The sequence below is a fragment of the Zalophus californianus genome, chromosome 11, assembly GCF_009762305.2.
Source record: "Zalophus californianus isolate mZalCal1 chromosome 11, mZalCal1.pri.v2, whole genome shotgun sequence".
Taxonomy (NCBI): Eukaryota; Metazoa; Chordata; class Mammalia; order Carnivora; family Otariidae; genus Zalophus; species Zalophus californianus.
This window is the reverse complement of record NC_045605.1, coordinates 94,305,141-94,328,348: the sequence shown is the minus strand read 5'-3', so window position 1 is coordinate 94,328,348 and position 23,208 is coordinate 94,305,141. Positions and strand designations below refer to the sequence as shown.

Here is a 23,208-nt window from a genome sequence, read left to right as displayed (position 1 = left end):
TCTTTATTCTTCTCTCATTGTAAGGTACACAATTCTAGGGGGGCCCAGTATGCTTTCAAAACGATCATCTGGCTTAGATAGTTGCTATGAGAAACAGGCTGTCATTTTAACGATCATTCCTCTGTAATCTGTCCTGTCTCCATAAGGGCAGAGATCTTTGTCTAAATTTTTCTTCACTGACTTATCCCAAGCACTTAAAAAGTATTTGGTACACAGTAGGGCTTTGCTACATATTTGTGGATGAATAAATTCATGCATGCATGTTGTGGTCTTTATTAAGTGGTCAGATGCAAATCCAAAATTCTATAATCTGCTCTGTGGTACTGTGGCTGGAACTCTGCAAACCATAGTTCTCCTTTGCCAGCAGGCTTCCTGTTGGGGTCTGCAAATATGCACACTAGGAGACTGGAAGGCAAGAGGGGGAAGGGGCTTTTTTCTTCCTGTGTGTGTGCTGCACCTGTCAGTGTCATCTGAGCAACAGCACCTTGCACTCCCAGACCCAGCCTCACTGCATCCCTTCAGCAGCCAGGCTAGGCTCCCTCTTCAGAAGCCAGAACTCCCACTTGCCAGAACTCCTCCTGTGAACGCTTAGATTTTGAAAACCCCACTGCCTGCCTGTTTCTCTCATCCCTAGGGGTGGGAGCCAGGCCCAGCAGTTGGTATCTCTAGCTTACCAGTCAGGTGTTCCCTTTTTTTTCTTTTTCGCCCTCCCACAACAATGTAATCCATTCTTTACCTTCAGTTTGCTCTTCTGAATTACCTAATGTCGTTTCTGTTTTCCTGACAGTACCCTGAATGAAACAGATGCTTTTAAGATACCTTTGTCTTTGCTGTTTTACTATGATGTAGCTAGGCATGGAATTCTTTTTATTTATCCAGCTTGGAATACAGCACGCTTCCTGAATCTGTTGATTCACTTATCTTGTCTCTATAATATTTTAGGTAATTTTTTATACACAAAGCTCTCAATTCACTAGTTATTTGCGTCTAATTCACCCAATGAGTATTCAACCTAAACAAATATATTTTTATTTTTATTTTTTTAAAGATGTTATTTATTTGACAGAGAGAGACACAGCAAGAGAGGGAACACAAGCAGGGGGAGTGGGAGAGGGAGAAGCAGGCTTCCCGCGGAGCAGGGAGCCCGATGCGGGGCTCAATCCCAGGACCCTGGGATCATGACCTGAGCCGATGGCAGGCGCTTAAAGACTGAGCCACCCAGGCGCCCCTAAACAAATATATTTTTAGTTTAAGATGTATCAATTTGTTTTTTTAACTTCCTCATTTCTGATATGCTGTTTGCTCACCTTTGAGATAACATTTAAAAAATATTTTATGAGAAATTTCAAACATACACAAAAGAAGACAATAGTATAAGAACTTCCATGCACTCATCACCCAGCGTCAACACTTATCAACTCATGGTCACTTCTGATTTCCTCTAACCCCTCATCCATATTAATCTGAAGCAAATCCCAGACTTCATATAATTTCATCAGTAAGTTTTCCAGCGTGTACCTCTAAAAGATAAAAACTCATGATTAAAACATAAGATTAATAAAGCTTGCCTAAAATATTGAAAATTATCTTTTAATATCAATAGTCCTGTTTCCCCTGGTTGTCTTATGTAAGTTCGTTCTGCTTTTGTAATCTGAATCATAATCTAAATAAAGTCCGATTGTCGCCATTGGTTAGTGTGTTCTGTAAGTCTCTTGATTTCTAGGGTTCATCTTCATCTACTTTTTAACATTTCTGTAGAAGAAATGGGGTTATTCATCCTGTTATTTTCCTCTGACTGGATTCTGCTGATGGCATCCCAGGAGCCATCTAACATGCTCCTTTGTCCCCTGTATTTCCCATTAGTTGGTAGTCAGAGGCTTGACTGGCCTCAGATTTGACTTACCGAGGAGGGAGGGTGGCAAAACACTTCACAGGTGGTAACGTGAACGTCCAACGGCACCCCACACAGTGTCTAGGTGTATTTGTGAAGTTAGCAGTGAGTGATGATCACTGCCATAAATTAACTAGGAGCAGCAAAACTGTAATATTCTAATTTTATCATTTCTAGTTTACTGGTTGGAATATTCCTATAGATTTTTTTTCTCATCAATGAATCATTTACCCCAAAGTACAGTTCATTTAGAAAGGAAGGAAACATGTTATTTTTTCTTTACATTAAAAAAAAAAAAACCAACCAAAAAACAAAACAAAACAAAAAACTAAGTTGTTCCCATGCATCCCCCAAGACCAAATCCTCATAGTGAATTTGGGAGTTTAAATATCGTTTAATATATGTGATGTGTTCCACCCACTCAGTTGCTTTGTTGATTTTTGCTGCTCAAAGTGTTCCATCTTTGGCCAATGGGAGCATATTCCAGTTGGCTCTGAGTTCTTCTGACACAAACTTTGTTGACTTTGGGGGCCTCTTTGCTTTCCCAGACTTGGTAGAAGCCATTTCTCCAAGGAATTCTGGTTCCTTTTAGTGGAAAATGGTATCCAAACAGTATCTGGCACAAAGTGTGCTTACCAATACTGGGTTACTCACTGATACTAGTCTTTTCATCAAATAAGTTAGGAAATGTGTAAATACACGAGAAAGTTTTGCTATTATTTCTAATTCACGACTACAGACATTTACTTAACAACATTCTCACACTTTTATGTCCTTCACCCGTACCCAAACTCTAGTTCTCAACATCAGCAACAAAATTACTCGTTTATTTTGCATTGCACACACACAACCTCAGAACAGTATCAATATTATTAACAATACTATTATTGAAAACGAATAAGGTTTTCTTTTGTGCTTAGGGTAAATCCCATCAAGGGAGGCAGTCAAATAACTGTCTTTTAAAGTCACTTGGAATAGTTCCTCTTGATGTGGTTATACCACCAACTGAATACATAGTTGGGCTCACTTAATTTTATTTTTAATTAGGAATTGCCTTCTTAAAATTTGTTTTGTAATTATACAAAATATTTGTTTTCAAAGTCAAGTAGAAGAGACAATGTAGATTCAAGGAAAACTAGCTTCATGCCCAGTCTTTCCCGTCCAATTTCTTTCTTCCCTCTATGGAAAACCATTTAAAAGTATTTTTAAAAGTTACTCTTCCATTTTAAAATATCTGTTTCTCTCTACATACATCTCCCACCTTGCCATTGTTTAAAAAACAAAATATTGTAATCAGAGAGATGATTTTCTCCACTTTTCCTTTTTTTCACTGGCTATATCCTGGAGATTATTTCATAGAAGTTTATAGAAATTGTCTTCATTCTTTTTGACAGCTGTAAAAGACTCCATTGTGTGGATGTTCACACCCAATAAACACCCATGGATGAGTTTTTATTTAATCAGTTTCCTTCTGTTGGGCATTTGGGTTGTTTCCAGTCTGCTATTACAAATGAGGCTACAATCAACAGCCTTATTCATAGGTATTTTTGTATTAATTTTTTTGCCAGTATATTTTTAGAAAAGATTCCTGAAAGCTGGCTACACAGGTAAATGAATGTATAATTTTGCTAGATATAGTCAATTTTCTCTCCATAAAGGTTATTCCACTTTGCCTTTCCACCAGCAATGTATGAAGAGCAGTGCCAATTTCCCCATAGCCTCACTGAGTCTATCAAATTTCTGAATTTCTGCCAGTATCATTGGCAAGAAATATCTCACTGTAGTTTTGATTTGTTCTTTTTCTAGCTTTTTGAGATAAAAGCATAGATCACTATCCATTTAAGGGCTATAAACTTCCCTCAAGCACTGCTTTAGCTGCATTCCCACAAGTTTTGAAATGCTTTATATTTGTTATCATTCATTTAAAAATATTTTCTAATTTTGCTTGGGCTTTCACTGACCCATGGGTTACATAGAGGTGTACTGCTTAATGTCACCAAAATTGCTGAGGATCTTCCATCTATCTTTTTGCTTCTGATCTTTATTTTTTTAATTTAATTCCACTATGGTCAGAAAATATACTCTGCATATTATTTCAATATTTTAATTTATGACTCAGCTTATGATCAACATGGTAAATGGTCCACGTGCATTTTTTAAAAATTTATCTTAAGTGGGCTCCATCCTAACATGGGGCTCGAACTCATAACCTCAAGATCAAGAGTTGCATGCTCTACCAACTGAGCCATATGCTTTTTTAAAAATGAGAATTATGTCACAGTTTAATGCAACATTATATAAATATGTTAGGTCAAATTTGTTTTTTAGCAAGATGGTCTATATTTTTACTTTTTTTTGTCTGCTTAGTTCTATCACCTACTGAGAGAGGTTGACATCTATTATGATTGCAGACTCATTTGTTTCTCTGTATAGATCTGCCAATGTTTAATGCTTGCCTTATTTGAAATTATCTTATTGGTTACATACAGATTTACAATTTTCTATATTCCTGGTGGACTGACCACTCTATTATTATGAATTGTCTATTTCTGTAGTAATGCTTCTTCCCTTAAATTCCACATTATCTGATGTTAGTATAGTTAAACCAGCTTTCTTTTGATTAGTATTTATCTATCTTTTTCCCATCTGTTTAATTTCAACTATTTAATATCTTATATTAAAGTGTGTTACTTGTGAACAGCACATAATTGGGTTCGGTATTTTAACCCAGTCTGATAATGTTGGTACTCTAATTGGAATACTTAGTCCCTTTGTAGTTACTGTCATTACTGACAGTAATGATTGTGCTTATCTCTATCACTTTACTATTTCTATTTTATTTTACCCATTTTTATATTTTACATATAACATATATTTCTATTTTATATTCCTTTTGTCTTCCTTTCTTGCTTCTTTACTGAATTAATCAAACGTTTTCTTATTATTCCATTTTTCCTTAACTATACATTCTTTAACTGTTCTTTTAATGATTAGCCTAGAAACTATAATATGCATCTTTAAATTATTCCAGACTAAAAATACAAATTATTACTTTAATTTTACTACTTCCCTGGTAATGCTAAAACCTAACATCCTGCCCATGTGTACTCATGGGAAAATTAATCTCATGTGAATCTTTCAGCTGTGTTCCCCTGGAAACCTAATAAAGGTAGAATGTCAGCCATGTTACCAGCCAACACAGTTATGGTAAAGATGACCTGACTAAACTACAGTGGACTGTGAGAACTGTGACCATTCCCGAGTGTGACATTTCTTGGCCCTTGTTGGAATTCTTGGACTCTAGGCCCACCAGACTCTCGTAAAAGTTACTGGTTCCTATATGGAACTTGCGAGTTCTAAACCAGGGTTGTGCCCACACTCAACTCATGTGGTCTTGATCCCTTACGCCTGAGCTGTCACTTGGGGGAAGAGGCAGATAAGGGGCAGATAACTGTCCCCAGGACTGCTGCCAGACTGCTCTGGGACCTTTTTTTTTTTAAAGACTTTATTTATTTATTTGACAGAGAGAGAGATAGCGAGAACAGGAACACGAGCAGGGGGAGTGGGAGAGCAGGGAGCCCGATGTGGGGCTCGATCCCAGGACCCTGCGATCACGACCTGAGCTGAAGGCAGACGCTTAACGACTGAGCCACCCAGGCACCCCGGCTCTGGGAACTCTTGGAAAACACGTGAAAAGCTGCGTGGCTGGCTTACTGGGTTTCCTATTCTATCCTTCTGAGTGAAGGCAAGACCACAAGTGCACTGAGTTGTGCGAGTATAAAATATTTATCTAGCTGTCCAGAAATCCACTGACAGTGGATACTGCTGAGTGGTGGCAGCAGCGTAATGGACTTTCATATCCTTGGTTCAATGTGGCCAAGGCACTGTGACATAAAAGAATGCCCAGGGAGATGCAGATGAGACTCAAGTCTCAGTGGGGGGCCAATTTTCTCAGAGTCTGATGGCAAAAGTTTGACATTGTGTGACAGAGGATAAATCTTTCCATTGTGGGACTAGATGAAAGCTGGAGACAAATTTATGCTGACAGAAACAGCCTATTCCTCCCCTCCCCACTGTCCATGAAACGGAACTGACCAGAAGTGCAGCTCTAAGTGGGCTGGCTGGCAGGAATGACATTGCCTTGGGGTAGCTGATGCACTTGGGCCAAACTAGGCGCTGATGCTCGGCAAGGGGCAGGGAAGAGACTCGAGCTTGACTGTGTTTGTGACCGGGGCTGGAAGAGACAAGAGGGTGGAGCAGCTGGGTTGGCTCTGACCAAAACTGGGTTGGCCACAGATCTAATGAGCATGGAGTGGTGCCCATGAGCCCCTGGCTGGGGGAGTGGGGGACAGAAGTGGGAGAACTACTCTGCACCAGCACACAGGTCGAAAAGGGCTAGGTGGCAAGCTGGCACACAAACTGGCTACACTGGCAATGGCCACAGTGTGGTGCACATCTGGGGTGGCAGAGGTTTCTGAGCAGCTCATGTGGAAGCAACCTGGGGCAACCTGGGGCAGCACCCTGAGGGTTTAACCCTCACATGGGGACTGACCAATGTCATCTGCGGACACTTAGTGATAATTAATGGCAATGCAAACTAAAAACTCCTTGGGCTTTTGAAGAAATAACAAAGGATAATGACCATTCTAAAGTTGGAAGCAAAGAGGATATGGACATCCTTGTTCTTCTGTGAGTAATAAATGAGAAAGGGGTGCTTTATTTGTCATCACTCTCATTTTCTAAGGCAGTGGTTTCAAAATATGATCTTCATACCAGCACTATCACCCAGCAGCTTACTAGAAATGTCCATTTTCAAGTCCGACCCTAGTCCTACTAACTCAGGAAGCCCAGCAATCTTTTGAGTCTAATAAGCCCTCCAGGCGATTCTGGTGGACCCTGAAGTCTGAGAGTTGTATTAAAGTTAGTAACTCAAAGTCATGGAGGTTGGTCTGTGAGCCCACAATGGAAATGGTTACTAGATTAACCTTCTAGTTCTATTCTCCTGAAAACCTAATAAAGGGGGAATGTTCTCTTACAGGCAAGGTAGCTTATAGCAAAAATGACCTCAGTTGGTAAATTGTATCTGGGTGAGGAGAACTGGAAATAAACTATAAACACCTCATGGAAAGCCAGTTTTGAGCTTCTGAGTGCCATGGTTCTTGTAAATAGCTACGCCCTTTCCAGGACTTAAGGGGCTATCACAAAAGATACTGGTTTTTATATGGAACTTGGGACATCTAAGTCAGGATAGTTCCCACAATACATCATTTGACTTGTTCCCTTGTACTTGAACTGTGACTTGGCAGCAAAGCATGGCAGGCAGAGAACAGTCCCTGGACTAAATAAGGACTCACAACTGATGCTGTTGTACTTTCCTATCAGAAGATACTACTGTTATTACTTTGTACAGTCATACTCATTTATATTTACTCTTAATATTTACCCTTTCTGTTGCTCTCTGCTCTTTCCTGTTTCCAGCCAGGATAGTTTTCTTTCTGCCCAAAGAAATTCCTTTAGTGATTTTTAGTGCAAGTCTGTTGGTAACATCTTTCAGTTTCTGGCAGTCTAAAATCTTTATTTAACCTTCATTTTTAAAAACAGGTATAATTTACATAGAAATGCTCAGATCTTAAGCAAAACATTCACTTTTGACTACTAAAGACATGGAAAATTTCCAACACTCTAGAAAGTTCTTTCAAGTTGTTTCCCAGTCAACCCTTTCCTCCACAAAGCAACCAGTGATCTGATTTCTAACACCGTAGGTGAGTTTTCCTGCTCTCGAATTTTATGTAGTTGGAAATCATACACTATGCACGTTTTTGTGTCCGATTTCTTTTATTAGCATAGTATTTTTGAGATTCATCAATATGGATGTTGGATCTTTCTTGCTGAATCCATTAGTATAATTAGTATCCATTGTGTAAATACACCATTGCTCATCCATTCTTCTATTGATTGGCACCTCACTGTTTTTTTGGCTATTATGAATAAATCTGCTGTGAGCATTTTTAACAAGTACTTTGTGGACATGTATTTTCATGTCTCTTTGATAAATATCTACCAGTAAAATTCCTGTATCATATATGCTTAACTTTTTAATAGACAACCAAACTTTTCCAAAATATCTGTACTGTTACACTTCCACTGCCAACACATGAGAGTTCTGGTTGCTCTATAGCATCTCCAACATTTGCCATTACCAATCTTTTTCTTTTAGCTCTTCTAATGCTAGTTAGTGCTTCCTGCTTCAAAGTCTATTTTTTTTTTTAAAGATGTTATTTATTTGACAGAGAGAGACACGGTGAGAGAGGGAACACAAGCAGGGGGAGTGGGAGAGGGAGAAGCAGGCTTCCCGTGGAGCAGGGAGCCCGATGTGGGGCTCGATCCCAGGACCCGGGGATCATGACCTGAGCCGAAGGCAGACGCTTAACGACTGAGCCACCTAGGTGCCCCAAAGTCTACTTTTTCTGATGAGAGTATCGCCCTGTCACCTTTTTTTAATTGTTTGAATGGTATATTATTTTCCATCTTCATACTTTCAATACTTCTGTACCTGATATTTAAAGTGTTTCTCTTATAAGCAGCATATAGTTGAATTTAAAAAATCCATTCTATACTAAATGCATAAATTATATAACTTTTTTTTTTTTAACCTAACTATTGATATGCTTGGGATCTATACTTCCTATTTTACCATTTGTGTTTTATTTTCATGCGCCTTTTCCTTTCCTTTCTTTAGATTAATCAAATGTTTTATATTATTCCATTTTCCTTCTGTTAAATTACATTTTAAAACCATTGTTAGTAGTTAGCCTAGAGCTTAAAACTGTATTCTTACTTATCACAGTCCCATGCAAATTATTACTTTAGTACTTGGCTGATACCAATTAAACCTTAAAACTTTTAAACTCCATTTACTTCCCTCTCATCATCTGTTATTGTTACCGTGAATTTTAGTGATACGTAAAAGTGCAGCGCCTCAGGGTCCTGCAGGTATGATTTTGTACAGCTACTGTTCAGTCACATTTGTCTTCCTGGCGTTCTTCAGTCCCTCTTGCATGTCAATATTGCTATCTGGGATATTTTCCTGAGAACCTTAATTAATTATTATATCAGTGCAGGCCCACTGGTGCCAGATTCTCTGAATTTTTGTTTCTTTGAACTCATCTTTATTTCATCTTAATATTTGAAGGACATGTTTGCTGGTATAAAATTCTGGGCTTGCAGTTTTTTTCTTCTGGCTTGAAAGATGTTGTTACACTGGCCTCTGGTTTCTATCATCTCTGTTGAGATGCTGTCAGTCCCGTTGCTCCTCTGGAGGGACCCATGGTGCGTTAAAGATGGGCCATGTATTCTCTGTCATGACTAGCAGACGCAGGACGTTTCCCCTGCCTTTGGCTTTGAGCAGGCACGTGGGCACTCGCCTCGCTTGGACAGAGTGGTGCCGCTGCAGTTCTGGCTACGCATAGGCTCTCAGAAGCCTGTGTGCTTCTGCTTTCCCCCTTGTGGAGCCCCGAGCCACCATGGAGAAAGGGCCAGCTACCCTGCTGGAGAGACTCCTGAGACAGAGCTTCCCAGCTGTGCCCCAGCTATTCCAGCCACTCCAGCAGACGCATCAGACGTGCGAGTGAAAGCGTCTTTGGTGGCTAGTCCGAGACGAGTCTCTCCATGTCTGCAGTAGCATGAACGACTCCAAGTGAGACCAGAAGAAATGCCCAGCTGAGTCTAGCTCAGACTGCACAATCTTGAGCAAATAACGGTTTTGTCTGAAGCCAGTAAATTCTGGGGTGGTTTCTGAGGCAGAAGTGGATAACTGAAATACTGTTTGGTATCCAGAATGGAGTGCTGCCATAATAGAGACTTAGAACCTGTGGTGTTCTAGGACTGGGTTGAATACAACTGGCTGAGCATCAGTGAGACTATTAACGGAGGCTGGACAAGCACGGAGGAAATCACTGTTGGAGGCTGGAGAAGGGGCAGGCTTACCTATTGGCAAAACAAATGGTGAGGCTGTATCATGGAATACAGCAAAAATACCTAACCACGTTGTGGATCTGGCTAGGAAGACTTCCAAGAAGAATGCTGAAAGTGACAAAGGGTTTTTGAAAAATCCTCTATAGTAGGGTATTAAGAGAGAGAGAATTTAAATAAGAAACTGTGCAGTTTTCAAGCAGAATTTAGAAAAAATGCCTTTAAGCTTGCCAGGTTAGGAAATGAAAGTTTTTCAACAACCAGCTTCTCCAATCAGCATGAGGTTTTAAAGTAAAAAAAAAAAAGAAAAAAAAATCCAGAATGTTACCAGTAAAACTATGGCCTCGGGGTCAAGCTCAAATCGGAAGCATGGCAGTAGGACCCTTTGTTACTCCCGCCTCAGAAGGAGGTAGATGTAAGCCTCATAAGGCTCTTTCAGACAAAAAACGTCTAAAAATCTTAAGGGTATTTACACCCTGGACTCACATTCAAGGTAGACAGGGGCCTTCTTGAAGAGATTTGGGGAGTAGGTTCTGTCTGGAGTGACTTATAATTTGAAGGTCTACAAAGTCTTTTAAAGGGGTGGTGCAGCTTAGACTACAAGGGAGAGAGAGGTGGGAAGCAAGATGAGTGAGCTCTTCAATGGCCAGCCCAGGCCTTTCTTACAGAAAAGGAAAGACTGCTCAGAGAGAAGGGTCAGGAGCAGAGAAGCAGATTAGGAAACCAAGCCCAGGAAACCAAAATGGGCCATAATCAAGGAATAGTCCTTGAAACGCAAGTCATCATGGGAACTGGTGACATATGGCCAGACAGGGTTCAGAATCGACAGGGAACAGTGACTGCTAAGTCCTTCCCGTTTCCTCTCTTTAAAACTGCCATGACTTCCCTATTCCTGCCATACTGTCATGTCGTGCGAGAAGCCGAGTTGATTCTCTCAATCCCTAGGTTATAGTACCGCCTTAACATTACATGGTAATAAACTGGAAAGATACCTCACCCTAAAGTAATTAATTTTAGTTTTACAAAACCCCCTCTTTACATAAATGCCACACAGAAACAGATGAACAGTCTTAGAAACTCTGTTCTATGTTCTCTAGGCTCTATGAAAATGCAGTTTTACAGATATTTTGTTTCATCATTTCAAGAGAAGAAGATATTTAAAGTTGTGTTTCCCATCCACAATCTGAAATGCCAACTACTCTTCTCCACCAGAAGGACACCTGACTGATGTCATATACTGTGATTCCATGGTTGCCAGGACCCCCATCTCCATGTACCCACGCTGGAGTAAAGAAGACAAAACTGATGAGGTAGGTTTCACCATGGAAGGTAAGCAAAGCCGCCACAAAGAGTACTACTAACTGAGTGATGGAAAAAGGAATGGAAAAGTGATGGAAACTTTCAGTGATGGGTTGTTTCATGTCCTCCCTTTAGCTACTAAGTGCTGCGTAACTCACGGAAGAGGTCAGAGCCACTTCGTGGCAAATCATCTGGGAAAGTTAGAAGGTGGACGAACAGTAGTTTCCAGTTTTCCTACAGGGTGACTTACCTTTTCCAAAACCTTGGCAATTCGTGTGCCAATTTGTTCGAGTGACTGCTGTGGATATTGGTCTTTGCCAAGATTCTGCAGTACCTGGTGCAGGGAAAGATGGCAGGTGAGAGCAATGAAAGGAGCAGGATCTAGGTGACGCTGCTGATGCTGAGTTGGACACTAGAGCCCAAAAGCAAACGGCGGCTCTGGGGTACATGCTGTGGCCCTGCTGGTCGGGCACTTTGTGCAAGATGTGTGGAAGCCTTTATAGTGTCCCTTCCACCCCCTTCCACTTAACAAAAACTACAGACATGTAAAACACATTACAGCAACATTATAAAACAGAGTAATTTAAAGAAAATTAAAACTATCTGTAATCTTGTCACCTAGATGCAATCACTGCTAATATCTTTATACTGATCTTTCAGGTGTTTTTCTGAAATAATATGTATACACACATATTACTTCTCTCACAGAACATGGGATCACACTGCATATTGTCACCTATATTTTCACATAATATGAAGATTTCTTCATGCCAATAAATGTATCTCTACTACATTTTTCTTGAGGGCTCCCACTGTATACTATCTTATATCTATACAACATTTATTTAACAAATCTCTATTCTTGGACATTTGTGGTATGTTTCTCCAATTGTTCTTCTTGGTATACTGTTTGCTAGGTATATGTCAAGTCTGTTCACCTTCCTTGCCTTCTTAAGAATGCCAACAGGAAAGTAAGCTGCCCTAAATAATTCTTAGAAGAGTCTCTGTCTGATGGCAAGCTGAATGCTACCTACCTTGAGGAGTGAATCAGAATTAAACTTTCCTGGCCATTAAAAGAAAAGCATAAACTCAATCCCAGGGCCTGAAAGAAATTAGGCTTAGCCTAAAGTCACCAAGATGACAGCCAGCTGAAAAAAGACAAAAAAATATGGCTGGCCACTGGGCTTTCTGCTATCAGCTGCATCATCGCGGTGGTGCTAACAACTATAGACAGGCTGAATAAAGCTGAGCACTCACCTCTGTTAACTGACTCTCACCCGTGTAGTGAAGGCTGGCCCGGTTGGAGACCCCATGCAAGTGGTCCAGGGTGTGCATGCTCGTGGGGAGATTGCCGTTGCAAAGAGGCTCCATCGCTGGTTGCTGTATTGGAGTGGCAAAGTCGATGTGTTCTGTGATGCTGAAAAATGGAGATTGCCACATTAGCCATGGAAAACCTGAGTGGGTAGAGAGCAAGAGTATTAATAATCAGCTGATCGTAACTTCACTATGTTACTAGGACTGTCTGAAGCCACAGACTCACAGACTGAAGAGACCTCAGAAGTCATCTAGTCTGATCTCTCATTTTACAGGTGCAAGGATCCAGGGTCTGGCAATAACTGTCTGTTGAATGTATGAGCAGAGATCATACCCCAGGTCAAAGGAGCAGTGCTGGAATCTGAGTCCTGAACTCAGTGATTTCCTGGTCCACTCAAGCTGCCTCCTTTCTATGCACCATGGTGTCTGGTTTGGTCACTGCCACTGGCCACTTTTTCTCACTGGAGAAGTTTTGAACCTGGCAGGTTTTATTCTAAGATTTCTTTTTTCAGTGATAAATACCCACAAGTGGTTCCTATCTTTTATTTTCCCTTTATGCACAGAAGCCCACCCCACAGAAAAAGTGACCTCAAGTCTAAACAGTACATTTTAAACAGATGTAGCTGGTCAATATATCTATGCATAAGATGTTTACTCCCTTCTGTAGTCCCAAAGCGGTCATTTTCCTGCTATATGCAGGCTCAATGTTATATGCTATCATATATGCTGATATGGCAAACTAGCATGGTCAAATTTTATTTCTAACTATTTAAAGCTTTCATATATATTAGGCAAACATTCATTCATTCTTTATTCAGAGCCTACTACATGTCACACACCAGACCTATAAGGACTAACAAGACACACCCAATCCCTGCTGTTATGGTGCCTGTGGTCTTGTGAGTGACTGAGTTACTACACATGTTATAAAAGAGGAAAACAAGGTACAACGTCAGTACACTATGGGGGGGTATGTATCTCCCCCTGCTGATGGAGGAAAGGGGTGGTTAGTGAAGGATTCCCTGAGAAGTAAGATTTAAGTCAAGACCAGAAGGATGAGTGTGAACAAACCAGGTGGGAAAAAGGTGGTGAGAACATCACCGCACGCAAAGGGACACCACCGGTGTGAAGGCCCCGACAGGAGGGCGGGTGGTGAGGATGGAAAGACACGTAGCAGCAGATCATGAAGGGCTTTGTGGACCATGGTAAAGAGCAAGAAGAAGTTATTAGAGCATTTTAAGAATTATTTAACTTGTATTTGAGGAAGGAGTCTGAGTACTGTAGGGAGAAGGGGCAGAACAGAGTCACGAGTGGATAAAGCATGCGGCCCAGCTAGGAGTCTACTGAGTGAATGGAAATGGAGATGATGGGGATCTGTTTAAGGGGGCAGCAATGGAGACAAAGAAAAGCCGATGGCTTTGAAAAATACTCAGAGGGTGGAAAGGGTAAGAATGGGTAACAGACCAGATCCGAGTATTTAAGGGAAAGGAATCATTAAGGATGACTCCCAGGTTTCTAGCCGAAGCTCTGCTAGAGCTATCTACTAAGAATAAGAAACGGGGGCACCTGGGTGGCTCAGTCATTAAGCATCTGCCTTTAGCTCAGGTCATGATCCCAGGGGCCTGGGATCGAGCCCCCCACATCCAGCTCCTGGCTCAGCGGGGAGCCTGCTTGTTGAATGTATGAGCAGAGATCATACCTCTGCCTCTCCCCCTACTCGTGCTCTCTATCTCTGTATCTTGAATGAATAAATAAAATCTTAAAAAAAAAATTTTTTTTAAATAAAAAAGAAACAGAAAACACACAGAACAATGATTTTTTGGAAGGATAGTGGACAAGAAAATTATGAGTTTGGTTTTCCTGAGCTTGAGGTGTCTCAGAGGTATTGAGGCAGGGAGGCCAGGTAGGTAACCGGACAGATGGGTTGAGGAATTTGAAGAAAAATCTGACCTGGAGATTTGAATTTGAGAGCTGTCAATATATTGGTGGTGACAGATGTTCTGGGAGTACATCAGTCTGACTAAGAGTGATTCTAAGATAAGAAGGCTGAGAGGTAAATCTTGGGGAACTCCAACACTTAAAGGGTAGAAAAGGAACCAGCAAAAGAGAATGAGTATTCAGGGAGGAAAAAGTTATCAGAGGGGCAACCTTGCTCAGCTTGTGTCTTGGTGGGTGTTTGTAAATATGGATATGTTCTGGCTCCCTTTTTAAGTATATAATGTTAGTGAGAAACCACAGGTTTTTCTACAAAGAGGGATCCAGTCTTCAACTCTAAGTAAGTTACACACTTCTGGAGAGCTTACAAAGTGTGGGGGAAGGCACTAAGAAGGTAAGGCACATTCGCTGTTTCAGTACAATGGGCTGTGCCCACCTGTGGCCTGTGGTCAGCAATGGTCATCCTCGGAACCACCAAGCCTAAAAAGGCCGACTCTTCTAATAGCTGCTGACAAAGAAGGGCATCCCTGAAGTCAGCGGAGGCCCAACGGGTTCACTGGAACACAAAGGCCATGAAGGAGGGAGAGGTTCAAGATACTCACTCAATGTTTTTTGAAGAAACTGCAAGCCAGGTACTCACGATGGCAGTCAGCTCTACCCAGCGGAGTTTGAGGCACTCGTCTGGACTGGGCCATCCCAGACTCTGGTAGTCACGCTTTTTTCCTAGAAGGAAAGTATGTCATCAATGGACATAACTGCAAAGGAACAGAACCCACAGTGTCTTAGGTGCTGGTGATTACTTCACCCAGGCTGGTGTGCTTGGAGGTTCCCGTCATTCTTCTAGTCTTTAGGATTTTTACCATCTAGAGAATTAAACTCTTGTCATTCACAACAAAGGCAGTAAGATTATCTGAGTAAAGTCTTAGACTCAAAGACAGATGATGAAGTAAAAATAAATGAGTCCTTTGGATTTAAAACTGATCAACATAAGATAAGAGCTAAGATATTCTTCAGTGTTAACATCTTACCAAATTTCATTTTTACCCCTCCCAATTTTGATTTTATAAAGACAACTCCAACTTAGGAGAAGCACTTATGGCTAAAGCAAGGTTTCTCATCCTGGCAGTACGGACATCGTGGGCTGGAGGATGCTTTGTTGTGGGGGCTGTCCTGTGCATTGGAGGATGTGTAGCAGCACCCCTGGCTTCTACCGCATAGAACCAGTAGCACCCTCCCCCAGATGTGACAACCAAAGTGTGCCCTGGGAAGACAAAATCACTCCTGGTAGAGAACCACTGTTATAGAGAAAAGCAGCAGATGGGGAATAATGGTGATAATGAAAGGTTATCATTTATGTCCAGAGCACTTACTGTGTGTTCAGGTCCTGTGCTAAGGGCTTTACATCCAGACTCGTTTCTCAGATTGAAAAAATCTCTCTTCTCAGAGAGATCAAGTGACTTGCCCAAGGTCGCCTGGCTAGTATATGGCAGAGCCAGGATCCAGATCCAGGTCTGAGTCTAACAAGTATACTTCTAACCACCATGCTATTTAAAGCTATATTGGGCTTTTAAGGCTCTGTTAATGGACATCCTTCACAGGTACTACCTTTTGTGTATAGGCCCTTCACTTAGATTGAGTCCCCAAGAAAAGAACAGAACTAAGTCATGTCTGGGAAGGGGTCTTCTGGAGGACTTACAATAGAATGAATGGACAGGAAGGAGAACTTTGGTTCTGTGTGACTTTTTTTATCATGTAGGAATTTACCAATGACAGAAAACTGTTTGAGGTATAAGCAGGGCTTTAGATTTAAATAAAATAGAAAAGAACAGTTTGGAAGAGTTTCAAATAAACCCTGTTTACTTTTTATTTTATTATTTTATTTTTTTAAGATTTTATTTATTTATTTGACAGAGAGAGACACAGCGAAAGAGGGAACACAAGCAGGGGGAGTGGGAGAGAGAGAAGCAGACTCCCCACCGAGCAGGGAGCCCGATGCGGGGCTCGATCCCAGGACCCTGGGATCATGACCTGAGCCAAAGGTAGACAGTTAACGACTGAGCCACCCAGGCACCCCAAATAAACCCTGTTTAAATGAATAACTGAAAGAATTAAATATAAGTTTAACAATAAAGCTTATTTTTCTATTATGTTTAAAGAAATTCACTTGAAAAACATTTATTGAGCATCTATCATAAGGGCCTGGGAACTGTGTTGAGACACTAGGGATACAGAGGGGAATAATACAGAAGGGGCCTGCCCTTGAGTTCACAGTCCTGTGAGGAAGGTAAACACAGATCCTAGGATACAACAGGATGAGTGCCAGAGTGAAAGTATAGGACAACTGCACGGAGGTGAGAGCAACTAATTCTGCCTGAAGGTACTAAGGAAGGGAAGGCACGTAGAGTCTGAAGTTTAAGGACGAGTGATCTTTTAGCACTGCTGAGGTGGCAGGGGGCATTCCAGGCAGAGGGAACAGCATGTGCAAAGGCAAGGGGTAAAATAAAAGCATGGCTAGTTGAGAAAAATAACAGCATGAAGGCTAGAGACGGGCTGGCTGCTCGTACCCCACACGAGGGAGTCTGGACTTCCTGCCGTAGGCCGTGGGGAGCCTCTGAGCCCACATCGCCCCATCTTGTTCACACAGGAATATCCTAAGAGATTCCATTACATGCTTTGTTGAAATCTAGTTACACTGTGTTTATGGCACTTCTCTGGTCTTCCAGTGTGGTAGCCCTCGCCAAAAGAGGAAATGAAATTAGTTATGCATTATTAGTTTTACTAATTCTGAGTAAATCTACAGTGGTCCTTACTGATCTCCACTCTTCCCCATGGGCTCACAATCTATCTGTTTTATAATTTGCTTTAGAACTTCGTCAGGATTTTTCATGAAGCTTATCTCTTGGGAGTGAAGAGAATCCAGATTTATTTGAAAACCAGGATACTGAACCTCTCTGGCCATTTCTTCCAAGCCTTAGAACTTTTCACGTTAGTGACAGTAAGTAGTTCCCTGATGTCACCTACAAGTACATTCAGTGCCCTCCATGGGCCCACCCACTTGAATCCACTTAAAACCACTTAAGTGCTTTTCTAGAATCTCAAACCATACCAAGCTTTAAATTTCACTTTTACAAGAAATTTTTAGTTTTTTGTTTGTAAAAGTAATATAGAGTTATTATAAATTATTTAGAAAATGGAAAAGCATGTAGAAGAAAATAAAAAATCACACATATCCCTATCAGTACCCAGAGATGACTACTTACATTTTGGTATATTCTCTTCTATACTTGTTTCTATGTACTTGTTTATTTCAGCTTCTTTCATCAAATCTAAGCGGTCATAAACTGTAACGTGTACATTATTTTATATGGTATAAGAAAGAAAAATACTGCCAATTATTATGTAAAATATCATCAGTTGTAAGATGTATCTCAATTGTAGAGATATGGAAATGTGAACAAGTGTAATCATAATACAGTATATTTACTATTTTACAAAAACTTAAGTATTCTACCTGCTATTTTATAAACTGCTTTTGTTCACTTACTAAATTACAAGTGTCTTGGCAGCACAGTACATAGCATGGACATTCTGTAATTTATTTAGGCAATTACCAACATTTACATTTTTTACAATTTTTTACAATTTTTTATTATGATTTACAATTTTTTTACAATTTTTTTATTTTTTATTATGATAAGCGACCCCATGATCAATCTTTGCACTTCTGTCTTTGGCACCTATAAGATGATTTACCTAGGGTAAATTATTGGAAGTAAAATTGTTGGTATATTTTTAAATTTTCTGATATATATGGTCAGACGATCCCAAAATTCATCTCATTAACTCTGTGTATTGCACATTTAAAGACAGTTTGAGAAGCAAAAATGGCATGTTGCTGTTTGTGTTTGCCTATCTTTGATTGCTAGTGAGGCTGAACATTTTGTCACATGTTAAGTGGCCAATTGCACGTGTGTATTTGGTAAACGGTCTCTGTACTTGCACATATCCTACTGAAATGCTGTATTTTTCATACTGATTTGTCGGTGTTCTTATTTTTTTTAAAGATTTTATTTATTCGAGAGAGAAAGAAAAAGAGCATGCTAGCGGGAGGGGAGGGGCAGAGGGAGAGGGAGAAACAGATTCCCCGCTGATCGGGAAGCCCACGGTGGGGCTCAATCCCAGGACCCTGAGATCATGACCTGAGCCGAAGTCAGGCACTCAACTGACTAAGCCATCCAGGTGTCCCTGTAGGTGTTCTTTAAAAGATACTGATAATCAGTGCTTATCACATAGTCTGTAAAAATATAAATATTCTTCAAAAATACTTTGTTTCAGTCCTTTGCTTTTCTATTTTACGGTGTTTTCTGGTGCCAGAATTTTTCTTTTTCTCTCTGCCTTAGAAAGTCCTTTTCCACCTGGAAAGTATATAAATATTCATCTAAATTTTCTTTTATAATTTCATTACATTTACTATTTAATGGAACTTTCATTTCCATAATGATATTTTATATTTTGAATACCCTTTTCCTTGCTACAGAAGACATACCTAGTAGAGGAAGTGTTGCTTTCTTTCTGGAACCTGTTAACACACAGTGTCACCCTTAAACAGTAAAGCTACTGCATGCAGTCAACTCCAGTCATGACAAAATGTCCTTTTTGGTGCCCTTTGTATTTTTCACAAGTAACACCTCCCTCCAGGATTTAGCCAAACTGACCCCATTCTTTATATTTTATTATGTGCACCCTGCTTTCAGCTTTGGTAAGTACACCAAATTAAATAAGACATGTTTTCATGAATTTACCTTGAATTTTTGAAGTCTAAGATAGTGAAAATATCCTTTAAAAAAGAAGATTTTTTTTAAAAAGAAATTTGATCACCACTACTTCATTGCTAGAAAAGAAAGTCTACTGGGCCCATGGCAATGGCCCTGAACCTGGAGTCCCAAGAAAGATGCACTCCGGGACAACCATGAACCCTAAAAGTACATGACAAATTCTGATGTATATGCCTTTTTCTTGGGAGTCGTTCTAAAGCATTTATCCAATACTTAAAGAGATCTCTGACACATAAAATATTAAATGTTAATATTTATTGAGTCCTACGTGGCTAGTTCATTTAAAGCATTTTACATGTATAACTCCTATAGTCCTCACAACCACCCAATAAGATATATATGATCATATTAAACTAGACTATCAAGAACTAATAGGATATTTAAGCTCAAAATGATAAGAATATAAGCCCAGGGGCGCCTGGGTGGCTCAGTCATTAAGTGTCTGCCTTCAGCTCAGGTCATGATCCCAGGGTCCTGGGACTGAGCCCTGCATCGGGCTCCCTGCTCAGCAGGAAGCCTGCTTCTCCCTCTGCTGCTCCCCCTGCTTGGGTTCCCTCTCTCACTATGTCTCTCTCTGTCAAATAAATAAATAAAATCTTGAAAAATACTAAAATAAAGCACTGTCCTCATTTAAAAAAAAAAAAAATAAGCCTTATAGACAATGGTAAAAAAATCAAGTAATGTCACAACAAACGTTTTATACCAATGACCGTTTCTTCGTTCACTTAGCCCCATTACCTTCTCATCTGATCTTCAAGTCACAAACATATCCTTAGTGAGAAATAAGACTGTGAAATCTAAAAAAAGAAACTGGCATATTAAATATTCAAATTTACCTTGTGGCCCAGGAGATGCCACCTTTGGGCCAGTGATCTCCAGGTTCGCTTGGTAACGCTGTACATTTTCTGCTTGATTCTGTTCTACCTTTTTCCCAGGAGTTTTCTTATGATCTCCTTTGGGTTTCTTTACACGTTTGACCTGGAATGTGATCTGGAAAATGGAGCCATGTTGGGGACATATTAGACCAATTATCAAATCTGTAAACACTGTGGATATTGGTGGCTTTAAGAGTAACCGAACCTCGGGGCGCCTGGGTGGCTGAGCTGGTTAAGCTTCCGACAGGATCTCAGGGTTGTGAGATCGAGCTCTGCATCAGGCTTCACGCTGAGCGAGGAACCTGCTTAAGATTCTCTCTCTCCCTCTGTCCCTCCCCACCCCACCCCCCTCTTGCACTCTCTTTCTTAAAAGAAAAAAAGAGTAACCAGTCCTGTGCTAGAGCTTAGAGCTGATTCTCTCCTTCCGTTTAATTTTTACAGATCTAAGTGAAAAATGTTTAGTGAAATAAACAAAATAACAGCCTTGAAGGGTGTATAGAGGAAACTGAAAATGAAGATGTCTGAACTGGGCAGCTGCAGGCATGCAGGCTTGGAGTGCAGCTCAACAGTCTTCTGCTTCCGCTGCCTCCTGGAAGAGCTAGCAATACAGACAGAAGTAAAGGGAAATGCTTCCTGAAGAACAAGGCCCACGTGAAGACTGACCGGAGGGTGGAGTAAAGTGGTGCCACACCCCCAAGAGAAACATCACACTTTGCACCCCCACCACGACCTGGGCTACAGTTTGGTATGAACTGACTTGGCAAACTCTCACCCATTCTGTGGCTTCATCATCTTCACTTCTGCAGTCTCCGTAGCAAGAGCTTCTGGCCACTCCATCCTGGGGACCCTTCTTCAGCACTCGTATCCCCTGCAAGTCCAGACGCCGCCCTTTCATCTCCAGGGCTCCCCCAAAGCCATCCAGGGGCCATGCCTGTTGAAATTCGTCCACCAAAGCCAGTATCTCTTCAGACATTTTTGTTTCATCTGAATTCTCCATCTCATCAGAACCATTGCTCTCCTCAACCACTGTACCTGAAATTCGAGTGCCCACATGTCATTAAAAATTACGTAGTACTGTGCTCGCTTCAGCAGCACATACCCTAAAAACTACGTGGTACTCACTCCAGTACTTAAGTGACTCCAACCTTGCTGTTTGAGCAGCTTTGGCTCTGCTTAGAGGAGATTTGATAGCCCACCCATAAAAATGCCACTCATCATCCTCAAAATGCACAACACAACATCCTCCCTGCTGTGTAGCTTTGTCAAAAGCTTGGATAAGGACAACGGTAGCAGTGAGGTGGCAAGCAGGCACTGATTATATCACTGGTGAGCAGGGGGGGTGGCTATTTTATAAATGTATTTTTTTTGGAAAAAAAAAAGACCCCTTGCTTTAGATATAAGACACAAATGGCAAAGATGAAATTTATTATTATGTTATTTATTGAATATGTGGGATTCTTGACGCTTTCTTCAAAAAGCATATGACTGACATACCATAGCTGCATGTCCAGGCCATACAGTCTAACTGCCTTACCTGAACGATTTGTTTAATGGGAAATTATCCTAACTCTACATTCAGGCTCCTATTTTCACTAATGGCTAGTATAGGAAATAGTGATGGAACAGTGTAATGTTTTCCTAAAATGGTTATCAAGACATTATTTGTTATGTTGCTCAAGTTTCTTATGTAAAGACTTCCATGGATGCTTCCCAGTGCAATGGCCTAGAAAAATTCTTTCTCCTGAGAAGTCAGTGTTTCCATTGTTATACATTAAAGGTTACACAATCCTACGGGTTCCCCTCTATGCCTAGATAACTAGAACATGTAGGGCAAAAATTTCTGAGTTTCTTTTTTTTTTTTTAGATTTTATTTATTTATTTGAGAGAGAGAGAGAAGGAGAGAGAGAGCACGAGAGGGAAGAGGGTCAGAGGGAGAAGCAGACTCCCTGCCGAGCAGGGAGCCCGACATGGGACTCGATCCTGGGACCCCAGGATCATGACCTGAGCTGAAGGCAGTCGCTTAACCGACTGAGCCACCCAGGCGCCCCTGAGTTTCTTAATAGAATGCTTTCCTTTCTTAAAAGAAAAAAAACTTTATTACTTAAACTTTTGCTATTTTGAATTAATGGCTGAATCTTATATTGCGTGTTCCATGTAAGTTACCTGCAATCCTTTTTGGAAGTAGATAGGGTACAAAAAGAAATAAAATAGAATGCCTGCTTTTGTAATACGCATCTACTGGACAACCAGAGAGCTCGGGGTTGATTGCTCAGAAAATGCCAGTCTACATTATCCTCGTTAAGCTATCCCAATAACCTTCAGTTGGTAATTCTGGCTCGTTCAGTGATTTAGAACATGGAATTACTAAGGCCAAGGTCAGGAATCTCATTTTCGTATTGACCAGACCTGTAACCATAGTGAGTTTCGTATTGACCAGACCTATAACCACTTTAGAAATGCAGAGTATTAGTCTCTGAGGAGGCGTGGGGTGAGAAAGATGGCTGACCATCAAGGCTTAAAGCAACGTAAAGCTTTGAGCCCTACTCATAGAGTGTCACTCTTGGCTCTGGTGGCATCTCTATCTTCCATCCCACTTTCTATTCCAGAAAGTGGGAAGGTCTGTTGTCAGGCTGGGAGTACCATTAGAAATCTGCTATTCTTTCTTGAAAAAGCTAGAAGGCTCCTCCATTTGTTAACAAGTGACCCTGAAATGTACTGTTGTCCTTTCAAGTAGGTTTCTTTTAGCTTTTTGAACGAATCTGCTGGTTTTTCTTGATTATTATCATTATTATTAATGAAGTTCTGAGACAAGCATAAAGTAAAACAGGGGTTTGCAAAGGCATTTTCTTTAGGATATTCAGATAAAAATGGTTGGTTATTGCCCAAATTATGTGGCAAATAGTATAAATGTAGGGTTGACAAAGAGTTCTAATTTTCAGTTTCTATCTTGTTTACTACTATATCTTGTATGTCCAACATTGTACCTGACACTTAAGAGGCACGGTTGTAGAATGAGTTAATGGAACTTGGGAATAATTTGGTTTGTGAGGTTCTTGAGGATCTGCTGCTCCTACCTTTGCCTTGTCCT

At 40.7% G+C, this 23,208-nt stretch overlaps 1 protein-coding gene across 10 annotated transcripts in view; it reads right to left on the bottom strand.

Moving 5' to 3' along the window:
• The window catches only part of TTC17 (tetratricopeptide repeat domain 17), a 122,093-nt gene that overhangs the window by 11,212 nt on the left and 87,673 nt on the right, over nt 1-23,208 (bottom strand). For 7 of the 10 annotated variants that reach the window (XM_027580156.2, XM_027580153.2, XM_027580157.1 and 4 more), the window contains 5 exons: nt 20,893-21,152; nt 20,082-20,235; nt 15,013-15,133; nt 12,419-12,578; nt 11,412-11,495 (listed from right to left, as the gene is read on the bottom strand). In XM_027580156.2, coding sequence (XP_027435957.1) covers nt 11,412-11,495; nt 12,419-12,578; nt 15,013-15,133; nt 20,082-20,235; nt 20,893-21,152 — 779 coding nt within the window. Of the gene's footprint in view, nt 1-8,254; nt 9,878-11,411; nt 11,496-12,195; nt 12,310-12,418; nt 12,579-14,846; nt 14,916-15,012; nt 15,134-20,081; nt 20,236-20,892; nt 21,153-23,208 lie in introns of those variants that run through there. The other 3 variants (XM_027580159.2, XR_003517510.2, XR_003517511.1) reach the window with 3 other exon arrangements.